The 15,864-nt window shown below is 33.5% G+C and overlaps 1 protein-coding gene across 1 annotated transcript in view; it reads right to left on the bottom strand.

The window, feature by feature from the left end:
• LOC106872053 (meiotic recombination protein SPO11) overlaps window positions 1-15,864 on the bottom strand; it is a 660,224-nt gene that overhangs the window by 266,587 nt on the left and 377,773 nt on the right. The window contains exon 10 of the mRNA XM_089355583.1: window positions 12,818-12,855. Coding sequence (XP_089211709.1) covers window positions 12,818-12,855 — 38 coding nt within the window. The remainder of the gene's footprint in view (window positions 1-12,817; window positions 12,856-15,864) is intronic.

Genomic DNA, 15,864 nt, shown 5'->3' with positions numbered 1-15,864 from the left:
GCAAGAAGTATGCTGTGGGGAGGTTCATGGTGATGTGTAGAACATGAATGGGCAAGAGTGGTACCAAACAAAATGGTAAATATAGTGGTAATGAGGTGCCAGAATATACTCTCAAGGAGACATATCCAAAATGGTATGTAGAAGAAAGCATGGAGACAGGGGGATCATCTGGGTGGGGAAGGCTGAAAGAGTGAGGAGGGAGAGTAAGTTGATGATAAGTATGATTGGTGATGAAACAATGTTAACAATGATGGATGGATATTAACTGGGAGTAATTCAGAGAAGAGGGAGCAGTGCCTGGCAGTATAGAAATGCTATATGGTTTGTATTAACAGAGTGATGGAGAGGAGTAGCAGGAAGATGAGGGGTGGAGTTAGAGGTTGCAAGAGTGTGGGGAATGAGAGCTGGATAAAACAAGGGTGAGAGTGTGGACAATGATGAAAATGATGGTAAATATGGAGGTGGGGGAGATAATCTAAAGATTAGGGATGGTTGTCAATAGGAAGGGAGGGACCCAGGTGAATGGGTAGGGAAACAAGAAATGAAAAGAAGGGAAAGGAAAAAGAGGAAAGAAGCAGCTGTTGCAGACTTGTCAGACTGAAGAATCCAGTTGTGTGTATAGTGTTCATAAACATTATGCTTCCACAGCCTTTAGTTGTATACATACACTGTTGGTATATATATATATATATATATATATATATATATATATATATATATATATATATATGTATATATATATATATATATATATTATGCTTTTCATTACTTCAGTTATACATCAATATAAGTGAGTAGATCTTCTTGAGCACAGTTCCTAATCAATTCTGATACCTGAATGGTACTTAGTTTATCAACTCCAAGAGGATGAAATGCAAAACCACTGTGAAAGATTTATGAACTCAGAATGTAAATAGATATAAGTAAATAGCACAACACACTTTATTTAGTGCTCTACTGATTTTGCCTATCACTGAGCTTGATTTGTTTGATTAAACAAAACAGCATTTTCATCCTCATCTTAATTATGTATTTGACAGTAATATATTCTTTATTGAGACCTTATGCTATTTGCATTTGAAATGTTCTCATGTCACTAATGTTTTACTAATGAAACTGAAATTAATTTTATTATCCTAATGGCAGATATATTTGTGCAAATTGTAGAATGCTAAACAAAATGTTGTATACTATCAAGAATAATTTCTCTCATTTCAGTATGCAGATGCATCAAGGCTGAATTAACCTTTCATCTTTATTTGATGCTATTCACTTAATCCACTTCTCTTGCACAAAAGTCTTATTTCAAGAGATTATGGTTATTATTTCCCACCGATGTTGACTTAGCCTTTCATCCTTTCAGAGTCAATAAAATAAGAAGCAGTTGAGCACTGGGGACCATGTAATCGACTTATTCCTTCTTCTGGGATTGCTGGCCAGGTGCCAAAATTTGAAATCATCGTTATTATTATTATTATTATTATTATTATTATTATTATTATTATTATTATTAGTAGTAGTAGTAGTAGTAGTAGTAGTAGTAGTAGTAGTAGTAGTAGTAAGGTGATGAGCTGGCAGAATCATTAGCATGTCAGGCAAAATGCTTACATCATGAGTTCAAATTCTGCTGAGGTTGACTTTGTCTTTCATCCATTCGGGATTGATGTAATTGACTAGCCCACTCCCTAAAATTCCAGGCCATGTGTCTATAGTAGAAAGGATTATTATTATTATTATTATTATTATCAGTAGTAGTAGTAGTAGTAGTAGTAGTAGTAGTAGTAGTAGTAGTAGTAGTAGTATTAAGATGGTGAGCTGGCAGAATTGATAGCATGCTGGGCAAAATGCTTAGCGACATTTCACCTGTCCTTACATTCTGAATTCAAATTCTGCTGTGGTCAACTTTGCCCTTCATCCTTTCAGGGTTGATAAATTAAGTACCAGTTCAGTCCTTGGGTCGATGTAATTAACTTAACTCCTCCCATAAAATTTCAAGTCTTGTGCTTAAAGCAGAAAGGATTATTATTATTATTGTTGAGTGAGAGAGAGCAGTGCATACCATCAAAGTGATACTGAGGTAAAATATATGAAGCCCAGTATACCATCATGACTACCCGTCTGATTAGGGTGCACCAGGCACATACATCACAACCATATGTATGTGACATAGTGATCAAGATAAACAGTGCATGACCTTGCAGGTGGGGCCCAGTTAGAATTTTCTTCAGGTCAAGTAGCCCATCCCGCTCAAAAGGTCCTTGAATAAGTTTTGTTTAAGAACGATGAACAAAATACCCATGTTTCCAAAGGTGAATTATCCAAACCCCAAAGAATTCTTCTCAACACAAGGCTATGATTCTCCCCCACTACTTCTGGTCGTGATCAGAGGTGCACATATCATCAACCACTAAGGGACATGCTCAACTGGTTAAGGTCAAGCAGCTGCATTTGCTGACTGCCTGATTTGTTGCCAGAGATGAACGAGGTCATGTGTTGTTATGGTGATTTCAGATTTTTTCTGAGTTCTCTTCTCCATAATGGCTTCTTCAGGATATTCTAGTATCTCAAAATGCCACTCTATGTTCATGGTACAACTAAATTCCACAAAATCTGTGGTATTGAGCAGAATATTAGCTGTAGCCCATCTTGATAACACATCCAATCAGTTAAGATGAGAAGCCATGAGAGCCACTGCCTGGTATTGTGTCAATGCATAATTATTATTATTATTATTATTATTAGTAGTAGTAGTAGTAGTAGTAGTAGTAGTAGTAGTAGTAGTAGTAGTAGTAGTAGTAGTAGTAGTAGTCGTAGTAGTAGTAGTAGTAGTAGTAGTAGTAAGGTAGCAAGTTAGGCCACCAGGCAAAATGATTAATGGCATTTCATCTGTCTTTACATTCTGAGTTCAAATTCTGTCAAGGTTGATTTTTGCCTTTCATCCTTTTGGGGTCAATGAAATATATACCAGTTGAGCATTGGAGTCGAAGTAATTGACTATCCCCCATCCCCAAAATTTTAGGCCTTGTGCCTATAGTAGAAAGGGTTATTATTAATATTAACATTAACTCTTACAATATAAGAATGTCTTTTGAGTCTCTCCTCGAAATATAATTATTTTGAACATTGTCAAAAGAAATTTTCTTTAGAGTGCTTCTAAAAAGAACAGCAATAGCCTAAGGAGGGGCTATTCTCAATACCTATGAGTAGACAACAAAAAATAGAATTCTGTGACACAAATTCTTAAAATATATTTACACTCATTAAATTTTTATACTAAAAATAATTACCACACATAATTATGCTATGTGAAAAAGCATCACAACAGCTAATAAACAAACACAAAATCAATCACAACGAAATGTATAAGAGGAAGAACAAAATGAACAGTTTAGTGAATATTTAAAAAAAAAATATCACCCAAAGATTATAAGTTATCGTAAAGACAATGACAGCAGTAACAAGGATAATATATGAAATCAAATACTACAGTCTGTTCATATGGCAGCTATGTGAAAACAAACCTTCTCTCTACACTTCCATGAATAACCAAAATTTTTGAAATATTGCTGTGAAAAAGAATGTTGATAAGAATATGAAAAGACCCAACAGCATTTCTTTGACAAGGAAAATGAAAATAATGATGAGCAACAGCTAGAAAAACAAGTTTCAGTTTCCAGACCTGCATTAGCCAAAATAAAAGGGCTAGTAAAGGAGATATCTTTAGGCCCCAGTATCATAAATATATGGAGCAAATACCTTGCCCCTTAACTAACTTGTGGGACAACACCTTCATTGTATGATAGGTAATTTAAATTACACAAGTTGAAAGAGTAAATCTTTGTCTATATAGAGATACTATTCAATCAAATCTCCATCGCAATTTAGGCATTTACACCACGTTGAACCCAAATCTCAAATTTTCTTTAAAAAATTTCAAGTGGGCACCGTTATATCTATCTCTTCACAGCCAATTTCACTATGTCTGTATCATTTTCCTCAAAGAAAGTCCTTCATTGAATTGAACAGGTGAAAGTTGTTTGGTATCAGACACAGGCTGTATGATGGATGGAGACTACTGAACAGTTGCATTTGCTGACTGCCTGATTTTTTGCCAGAGATGAACGAGGACATGCGTTGTTATGGTGATTGTGGATCATTTTCAGATTTTTTCTAAGCTCTCTTCACATTTTAGTATCTCAGTATGCCACTCTATGTTCGTGGTACAACTACATCCCACAAAATCAAAGAGAATGATACCATTGCCATCCCATCAAACAGTCACCATGGCATTCTGTGCTGATTGCAGGCTCTTGGATTTCTCATGGTTTGGAGAAGAGGTGTAGCATCATTCTGTAGTCTGAGCCTTTGTTTCCAGATCATCAAGATAAGCCATTATTTCATCCCTCGTCTCCAGATCAGAAAAAAACATGTCCCCATTAGCTTCAAATGCTTCCAATAGGAATGAGCTAACTTCCACTCTTCCCTTCAGATACTGACTGCAGTATTGTGACCACAGACGAGTTATTCAGCAAATATATGTTAGAGATGACTCATCTGTGAAAATTCCTGGTGATTCCTGTCAGCGTCTACAGTTGATGGTCTCTTGCTATGTGGTTTGTCTTCAATGCCAGTTGTCCTTTCTCTAAACTTCATCTATCAATGCACGTTGCTCTTGTCATTGATGTCATCTCTATGAACATCCAGTAGCCTTCTGTGGATGTTAGATAACCTGCATCCCTCCTTTATCAAGAACCCAATAATAACATATTGCTTCTCCTTGGAACCCATTGTTTGCCTGCGATGAAGAAGGCAAGCAAGGTGAGTTACCATACAGGTAGTTACACAACTAACATATGTCAGTTAATAAAATGTTATTCACATTCATGTATTACTTTTGATACAACCCTTGTATATGAGCTCATCGTCCTTCGATAAATGAAAAAAAAAAATCCGCAACCTTCCATCTCAATAAACCACTATTGCTCCTGAAAGTTGTTTTTTATATTCACTATGGATTGCTCAAAGTTAACTCTCATCCTACACCTCAATCCCTGGATCTTACATTTATATATTTATATTGTGACATGTTCTTCTTTTTATTGCATGACATCTTTTACTTTCTCACTTTGTAATTTATAAACATTATAGTGAAGGCAATGGTGAAAGTAATACATAAGTGGCTATAATCTCTTTTATAAACTAAAATACATCAGTTAAATTGCACACGAGAGAGTATCCTTTTGTCTGTACACTCCATATTATCCTTTCTTTCTTTGTAAAAACCCCTACAGAAAGTTTTGTATTTTTACTGTCTCTTAAACTGTTGCTGCCAATAAAGAAACTACTACTACTACTACTACTACTACTACTACTACTACTACTATTATTATTATTATTATTATTATTATTATTATTATTATTATTATTATTATTATTATTATTATTATTATTATTATTTTATGTTTGACTTTTGTTTTGCATTTGTACAAGTTGGATCCAAGTCTCACCCAGAGACCTCAAGAGACAACAAGTTAGAAGTTCATGTAGGTCTACTACTACTACTACTACTACTACTACTACTATTACTATTATTATTATTATTATTATTATTATTATTATTCAAGATGGTGTGCTGGTAGAATCGTTATCACACTGGACAAAATGCTTAGCAGTATTTTGCCCGTTACTACGTTTTGAGCTCAAATACCACCAAGGTCGATTTTGCCTGTCATCCTTTTGGGGTTGATAAAATAAGTACTAGCTGAACACTGGTGTTGATGTAATCAACTCATCCCCACCTCCCACAAGCTGCCCTTGTGGCAAAAATTTGAATTAATTATTATTATTATTAAGTAGTCTTATTTTTATCATGTGCTTTCACTACACTACTGTGCTTTGGGTATGTGCTGTGGTTTGTTGTGGTGCTCTCATTTTTACTGTATTGAAAGTGCTTTATGTAGGATGTATGCGGTACCTAGTAGTGCTATTTTTTGTATGTTATATATACTTGTAAGTTCTGGTGTTTTTATTATGTATTTGTCTGAATGTTTTGTTATTATTATTATTATTATTATTATTATTATTATTAGTAGTAGTAGTAGTAGTAGTAGTACTTTATGAGGGTTATAAGGGAATTATGAGTTCCCAGTAAAATTAGCCTTCAACCAGGACTTCCAGTTAAACTCTCTTTATCTCACATACATTCACCGAATCTGCTGTGATTAACAAGGACATCACAACTTAGTCATTGTCTCTGTTCTAAAATATTCAGGTTCCATGTTTGATATCAAAGCACGACTACCATTACTACTACTGGACAGTGTTGTTTCCTATTCTTTATGTAAAAGAAAAGTGAGACCAATTTGTATATTTAAGTGAACTAAGGATACATATATCAATATTTGATTTATATGTATTTCATTATATGCCTTTGATCTAAACATATCAACTATTTTCTACTTTATTGCTTCTCTAATGTCTCTGTATTTTCAATATTCTGTAGAGGTATTTTGTGAAATGCATTCTGTTATTTTTATCAAACGTCCTTCTATCTTGCATATACTACTACTACTCTTACTACTACTACTACTACTACTACTACTACTACTACTACTACTACTACTACTACTACTGTGCAAGAACACACACTTTGTGTGTGTATGTGTGTGTGTGGTAAAAATATACAAGTAACAAACATTCATAAAACCAAAACAAAATGAGATAGATCCACAGATTTACAAAGAATGAAAAGAAAATTATAAGCTGGCATTTGACTCTAAAAACAAAACAGAGAAATGTAAATAGAACCTATACGTTCAGCTAGGTAGTTGTAATTTACTAAAGTGGGGAGACATTATAGGAACCATGGTACATTGATTACAGACAGCATCAAAGACGTTAGAAATATATATTTTGGAAACTAAAATAGAAAGTGTCTTCGCAATATCTAAGAAATATAATGGAATGTATATTAAGCAAAAAAAAGGAACCTCCAAACCAAGCAAAAAGATAAAAACTATTGATACAAACTGATGGACAGATTTTAACACTGAAGTCCACTACCTCTACATAGTTAACTTAGTAATTTTTTTCCAGTACAAAATCAAGATTCAAAACTTGCTACAACTTTTAAATATTAGCTTCATATTTTGACACAAGGCCAGCAATTTCAGTAGAGGGGATAAGTAAATTACATCAACCCTAGTGATAAACTAGTACTTATTTTATTGGCCTCTAAAGGATGAAAGGTAATGGTAGATAAGAGAAGTGTTAAACATGGAGTATAACAGAAGGAAGAACCAAAGAGGAGAGTATGTAGTATGTGCCTATTCTGCTCTCAGGTGAATACACCAGCAAAGTAGTACCATAGAAAGAGTAATGATGAGTGTTAGGGGATGAAATGAATCTACTAAACACACTATGTGGCACCTTGGGCACATGTCTTCAACTATAGCCTTGAGCTGACCAGAGCCTTGTGAGTAGATTTGGTAGACAGAAACTGAAAGAAGCCAGTCATATATATGTGTATATGTGTGTGTGTGTGTATGTGTGCTTATTCCCCTCACCACCACTTGGCAACTGGTGCTGGTGTGTTTACCTCCCTGTAACTTAGCAGTTTGGCATAAGAGACTGACAGAATAAGTACTAGGCCTTTAAAAAAAATAAGTACTGGGTTCAATACATTTGACTAAAAATTCTTCAATATGGTGCCTCAGCATGGGCGCAATCTAATGACTGAAAAAAGTAAAAGATAAAAGATGTATACGTATACATGTTGGCTTCTTTCAGTTTCTGTCAACCAAACCTACACACAAGTTTGGTCAACCCATGGTTATAATACAAGATGCTTTCCCAAGGTGTCATGCAGTGGGACTGAACCAGAAACCATACAGATGGAAAGTGAAATTCTTAACGCAGCCATGCCTACATACACACACACAAACACACACATAACTACAGAGAACATTTCTAATCCAGGAAATCCTTTCCTAGCTAGACATTCCCAACAAACATCAAGCTACAGAAATCCAGGATGAATATAAACTTCATCCATCTTAGAAATATGGGACAGCCTAGAACTGATATGGTATTAAGTTTAAAATCAGACAAAAGAAGTTAATTAGGTCATAACTTGTCAACAAAAAATTAGAACTCATTATTAACTTAATTGAAAGATAACAGAAAAAAAGTTAAGCATTTCTTTCATTTTGGATCACATCAAAACTGAATTCATTTTGCCAAGATTGTTCATTTCATACTCAGAGTAACCATTTTAGAGCTAAAATTCATTATTTTATTGTTTTTGTTATTTCCTTAACATTCAGGCATTGTGCAGATAAGGCACATAACAAAACACTTTATTTCTGTGTCTGGCTTTTTTTTATAATTGCGAAATATGATGCAGTATAAATATGGTGTTAAATATGAAGCAATATAATGTCTGGAAACATTTTCATTGTGTATTTGCTGACAATTGATCATTGCTTTGTCTCAGCTGTGAGTCGAATACAGTTCAATACATATGCAATAAATTAAAATTGTGTAACCCTTCATATATATAATATCTATAGTATGTAAATCTAATTATATAATGCTACTTCAAGGAAAAAGAATAAGTATGAAGCAGAGTATATCACCTGCTGCAGTGTTTTAAGATGTGGAGGCAATGGTGTGTCAGTATGAACTCATCACTTACAATTGTTCATGGTGTAGAAGACAGAGAAATGAAGTTAGTAAACTAAGAATAATAACAAAAAAATCAAATACAATGGAGGAATTTTTTTTTTTTAAATTGTCTATTGAAGATGTAAAGTTAGGCAAATAAGATAGTTTCAGTGTTAACCAAATTGTTAATGCTTCATTCATTCATGAGTTTTAAAAAAGTACATGTCAGTGCTAGGAATAAGGTACTTAATTACAATGCTGAAAAGAAATAACAAATCACATTTTCATTTTAAGATTGGAGTTATATTAAGATGTAGATGTTTTAACATAGAGACAAATCATTGCATAACAGAAAATATATGAATATTAATGTTTATGGTGAAGGTGGTAAGCTAGTAGAATTGTTGCCACCCTGGAAAAAATGCTTAGAGACCTCTCTTCTGACTTTACGTTCTGAGTTCAAATGCTACTGGTGTCTACTTTGCCTTTCATCCTTTTGGGGCCAATAAAATAAGTATTAGTTGAGTACTGGGGGTTGATGTAATCAGCTTACCCGCTGCCCTGAAATTATTGACCTTATGCCAAAATCTGAAACCAGTATTAATATTTATGGTGTAATGAAGCACTGGTTTCAAGGCCTCACTAAACTGAGTGGTTCACATAATAGTACAGAAACTGCTTGTAATAGACTAGATATATTTGGTGTCAATTTAAATCACCATGTAGCTTATTGCAAAACAGGTAGGGCTTCAGTAAAGGTAAGGAGGTACAAAATACATTAAACCTTTTAACCAGCAGCTACATGGTCAGGTCAGTCAGGTAACTGACTGAAAGATGAGTTGTGACCCACAGATCAATCTTCCCAGTTTTACTGTCTCCATACAGCTCAGCATACACTGCACAATCTGATATGCATTGATAAATCATATGCTCTTTAACATATGACTGCATATAATGCTGCAGCTATTTCTGTGCATATATGTTTTGTAATGATTGTCTGAGCAGAGTAGGAGAATAAGAGTTCTCAGCATATTAAAGTAATGTTCTGGGATATTGTATAAGCATCCAATTTTTTGGAAGTGGCTTGTAATGTAATGACATAGACCATGATATATCAAGTTTACTATCGTGACAATCAATATCCCTAGCATGTCTTGGTCATCTTTCATTTACAGTATTATTTGTTTATTATATAGGCAAGTGGTCTGTGTACTACTTTCATGGTGCATACTACACTGTTTTGCATACTTTGTTGTTTATTGCAGTTTGCTAGAGATATTAGGGACCGATATAAATTTGGCATTGTCTCGTGCATTGTCTGTACATCTTTGCTGTTATTTCTTTCTGCTGCCTAAATATGGCAAAGATGATTGCTCTAAGTATGTGCATCATTTTACTTTCTCTATTATTCTTCCATGTGTGTGTGTGTGTGTGTGTGTGTGTGTGTGTGTGTGTGTGTGTGTGTGTGTGTGTGTGTGTGTGTGTGTGTGTGTGCGTTACATGTATATGATGTTGTATGAGGAGCATGCTGAGGAGGGTGCTTGAGTTTGAGGCAAATGGACCACAAAAGCAAAGTAGACTGAGGAAAACGTGTAGGGGACAGGTGAAGGGGGAGATTGGGAGGGTTGGCTTGGGAAGGGAGGATACTCAAAACTGAGCAAGATGGCAACCGAGATTTAAAACACTGGATAATGATGATGATGATGATGATGATAATGTGATGGTTGGTTGTATTTAATGTTATCTATGGTTGCTGGTAAAAAGTTGGAGATAGTGAATTTGATAAATGCTACTTTAAGCCTGTTTATTGTTGAGCCAAGTTTCAAGATGATTTATATCGAAATAGAGTAATTGTACAGCAATAACTGGAGAATGGTAGATGGATGTAAGCATGATGTCATCTGCATATGAGGCTATTTGCAGATTTTGAGTAAGTACGACATTATATAAGTAGAGGTTGAAAAGAGTGGGTGAGAGGATGAGCCCTTTTGGTATTCCATTCTCCACTTCAGAACTTGCAAGTTCTGGAAGTGTTGCTCCTATACTGCAGATAGACTTCACAACCTGACAAGCGATTTGCTAGAATATGTTTTGTATTGTTTCAAGTGGAGGATTTTTGTGTGTGTGCTTGTATACAACTGGTTACCACGGAATGCTATCATCAATTTTATTGATGTGAATGGTGTTTAGAATGGTACATAAGACATGTTTTTGTTGTCGAGGTCATCATGTATTTTCTGTATTAGGTTTATGATTCGTGAGTGGGTGAGTGTAGTGGGCTGAACTTTTACTATGAATTAAAGACAGAATGTGTTAGTGATGTCAGTAATTGTTCTATCTAGGATTCTTGGTGGAGGCACAATGGCCCAGTGGTTAGGGCAGCGAACTCGCGGTCATAGGATCGCGGTTTCGATTCCCAGACTGGGCATTGTGAGTGTTTATTGAGCGAAAACACCTAATGCTCCACGAGGCCCTCTGGCAGGGGATGGTGGTGAACCCTGCTGTACTCTTTCATCACAACTTTCTCTTTCTCTTACTTCCTATTTTTGTTGTGCCTGTAATTCAAAGGGTCAGCCATGTCAAACTGTGTCACGCTGAATATCCCCGAGAACTACGTTAAGGGTACACATGTCTGTGGAGTGCTCAGCCACTTGCACGTTAATTTCACGTGCAGGCTGTTCCGTTGATCGGATCAACTGGAACTCTCGACATCGAAAGTGACAGAGTGCCAACAAATAGGATTCTTGAGGTTGTGCATAGGAGAACAATGGATAGGGAAGCTGGGAAAAATCATATGATTCTGTACATCTTCCAAAGTTTGAGGATCTTATAATGCCAGTACATGTAGTTGCAGATATTAAGGAGTGCAGTGGTTCCTGTAGAACCAAATTTAGATATAAGATTTTGCCTTTTGTCTTTCCCAAAGGCCTTTGATGTAGTAGATTTTCCAATTACCATGTTGTTGTTTGATGTAAGTGGGTCAAAACCATGATCGTAGTAGAAAGTGCATAACTTTTGTTTAATGCTTTGGTCATTTTAATATGCTTTTTTTAATATGCTGATTCTCAAGAAATGCCTGATAAGAGCATTTCCTATGCATAGAAGTGTGCAACCATTGTTGGTGACACTAGTTATTCTATACATGTTTCAGTGTCTGATCTGTGCTAAATACAAATGTCTGCTATTATTTTACTACGGTTTATTTATTTGCTATTTCCTTGTTTGATAATTTGATGTTGAGTTTTAGTTTGGTAGTTGAATTAGTTGCTGAATGTTCTTATAAAAGCTTATATACAAGTACAGAGACAGTTATGCTTACTCTTTGTCACAAGCCCCACTGGCATAAACAGAAAAGAATAGTGTCTTTTTCTAGTATTAAATTTAGAAGTCAACAATATTTTTTTCTTGTTTACTGTTAATACAATTACATCATGAAAGATAGTCATTTAAAACACATATATGTGTTTATATTTACTTTACTTTTGTTTCCTTTTACGATAGTATTGCATACTATAAAGTGTCAAAAAGTTTTGTCAAACATTTACACCTTCCCCACTGACACAATCTATTGGAAGTCATATTTTTGACACAATGTAGTAACCAATATTATCATGAAGACACTGAATTTTAAGAGGCTATTTTGACTCCTCCACACTGTAATTGTTTCTTCAGTTTGAACATACAAACTTAAATCAAGTAACTTGCTTAACAAGTACAACCCCAAAATTGTTATTAATATGTTTGATGAAAGTTTAAGAAATAAATAATTATTCAAATCAAAACTTGGAAGATAACAATTAAAAAAATAGTAAGTATGTTAAAGTGTGCTGCTGTTTTTGAAATCAAATACATAGTCCGGAATATTATTTGTATCTTAACAACAGTTATTAAAACCTTTTAAGGATTTCAATGAAAAAGAATGATAAATTCCAGGTTGTTATGAAACACATAGTTAAATCATAAAATTTAATAACTTTAGATATATTGAAGTAATAAAATAATATTATTTGTTATAACCAATTTTATGAAAAGCAACTCTAAAGTTATAGCAAATATGAAAAACAAAATGCTCAATAAAAGTTATTTTAATATATTTTACAATAATAATAGTTGAAAATAACTGTAAAAAATAAATGCAAAGAAAATTACCAACCTTTGATCCAAACTTGTATACAAACATAATTTCAATTCCTAAAGTAAAACAGTTTAAATTAGGATTTTAAAATATTGTTTTTATTTCAAAATGTTATTTCCATATATTCAAATTATTTTACAAACATTCTTCATTCATAAGATATCTGAGATTATGAGAAAGTAATTTCACACTGGAAAATCACAGTTAGATGAAGGGAAAATTAATGAAGAATTAACATAATCACTTTCTTCATGTACTGCACAAAATATTTTTTAATTCCACACATTTTGATGATTATGTATTAATTAGAAATATGATTTAAAGTTTTCATTGCTAAAAAGAAAATTAGTTACCTGACAGTTTATTTTAACAAATTTTTATACCTTGAAAGTTAACAATAAAATATTTTAAAGAAACTTTATTGATGCTGCACAGTTATACACAGCAATTTAAATATTGATTTTTAATACACTATAATATGCTTAAAAAATAATTTCAGATATTGTAAACAATAAATATATTTCAATAATTCAGATAGGTTACAATATAATATTTGAATATTAAAGAAAGTTTTAAATGGTTAAAATAAATAAAAGAAAAAATTATTGAATTTCTATATCTAATCATATGTATCAGAAATATTGTTTATATCATGATAAAATATTTCTGAGGCAAAAAAAAAATTCTCTAATAAAAAAAAATATGTTGAGAATCTTTTGTTTTGAAATAAATACTATGCAGGAGTGGCAAACAGTCTGATAAGAAGATGTCTTGTAACAATGGGTAAAATTTAGCAGAAGTATCAAATGGTGAGCATGAAGTGAATATATATATATATATATATATATATATATATATATATATATATATATATATATTATTGAATAATTAATAAATATATCATTTGTACAATTGAAACAAAAAAGAAAAGTTATCAGTAACATAGTAAAATGTTCAATAAATTAGTCTGAATGTTATTTGTGTTCAGTGGAGTGGAATATTTAAAGGCTAATAAATCACTAAATAGTTTTCAAAGAGAAATATATTAAAGGTGATAAAAAAACAAAGACTTTCTATTCTTATTAAGGACACTACATAATGTTTTAAAAAATTAAATATTGCATGGATGAATACTTTAAACAAAAGCAATGCAAAATATTTGTTTAAGTTGAAAACATTTCCTTTTATTATTTTTAACAATAACACAAATTAGTATATGAAAGAAAGCAAACATTAGGAAATAAAGTGTTCTTATTGAATTTAAAGAATAATTTCAGCTCTTCTGTAATCTCTTTCTTGCTTACAGGAATTTATATTTGTTTCTTTTTCCTTTCAAACTTGAACATTTGCATATTGATAGAATAAGAAGTTTTTACGCAACTTTACATATCTCACTTACCACTAGTCCCAAAGCTGAAAAGTACATGGTGAATCTTTTTTGTTAACTATACAGAAGCTGTCTTTCTTAGGAACAGAATAAATTGGAAAATCTGAGTACAGGCATTACTGAATGGTTAAAATGTTCACTTCATAATTGCATAGTTCCAGTTACATTTCAATAGGCACCTTCAGCTAGTGTCTTCTACGTCAAACTTGGATTGATTCAAGTTTTGTAAGTGAAACTACATAAAGTGAAACTACATAAAGTGAAACTGTACAGAAGCCCACTGAATGGGCTGCATCTGTTTCTTTTTTCTAAGGAGTAGATTGAGAAGGTCCAGCAGGTAAAGTGAGATTACAGCCGTAGCCTATACTAGTGTCACATAACCAGCCCATTTAAAAAGTACCTTTGAGTCATTGGGGCGACACACCGTGCTTGAGGAGAGCTACTGAGTCAAGTAAAATCCAAGTCAAAATCACAATCAGAATCTCTATCAAATCAAAATCAAAATGGAAATTGTAGTTGTGGCCAGTGCTGCCTGACTGACTCATGTATGGGTTGATGCCAGTGCTGCCTGACTGGCACCCTGAGCCGGTGGTACGTAGAAAGCACCATCCAAACATGGTTGATGCCAGTCTCACCGCCCCGACTGGCTCCTGTGCCGGTGGCACGTAAAAAGCACCATCTGAATGTGGTTGATGCTAGTGCTGACTAACTGGCTCCCATGCCAGCATGGAAAACAGATGTTAAACGATGAAGATGGTGATGATGGAATGAGAGAGACAAACATAATTTGTCACTTGGTTTAACGTCACCATTTCATCCTTGGTGCAGGACTTCACAACAGATTTCCAAGCTAAGGGAGTTATCTAGTTACCTCATTATTTACAATTTCCTACTTTAGCAACACATGAGTTGTAAATATCTCCTCTATTTTCCCCCAAAGGAATGAAACCTCTGCAAAAATGTCATGTTTGACGACAGATTGGTCACCTTCTTCTGACTAAAATTAAAATATAAAAATTATGAATATGCTTCTAACTAGCAAGTTCCAAATGGCATTATATTTTTGATTTTCTTTAAAAAATAAATTCTTGATTCCAGCAATAACTTAATGACACAAACATTATTTATATTTTTCATTTTGTTCACTCATTGTCAAGGTAAATGGCCAAAGTTAACTTCAATTTCATCAGAGGGAAGTATGTGACTTGATTAATGTGAAAATATTTCTAACATGTAAACTAAAGCATGCCGTAAAAGTGACTGTATATTAATATTTGTACTGGAAATGAAATATACAAAATTGCTAAGGCTCCATGATTTGATGGCTGAAAATACATGCAATTAGGCTGGCAAAAATTTTTAAAAAGCATGAATAGCTTGGGATGAAATAATAACATTGAACCTAAGCACTCAAAATCTCGTATATGATGATAAAAAAAAAGCATAGAAAGATATTTTACTATTTTACATCCAATTCAATCCATCAAGTGAAGATGAATGTTTAGGAATAATAGACACAAAATATTATAAATGAGCTAATTGGTGACTCATCAATCCATTTTAAAGCAAGGAAGCAGTTCGTGAAAAGAAGTAGCATCACAAAAAATTCCTCGGAATAAAAAAAATAAGCAAGAAGAAAGCAACATTTAAGGATATCCATTCAAATAGAGTATATTCA

The sequence above is a fragment of the Octopus bimaculoides genome, chromosome 7 (genome assembly GCF_046866305.1).
Source record: "Octopus bimaculoides isolate indiv1 chromosome 7, ASM4686630v1, whole genome shotgun sequence".
NCBI lineage: Eukaryota > Metazoa > Mollusca > Cephalopoda > Octopoda > Octopodidae > Octopus > Octopus bimaculoides.
The sequence above is the reverse complement of the archived record's forward strand: the minus strand, read 5'-3'. Positions and strand labels throughout refer to the sequence as shown.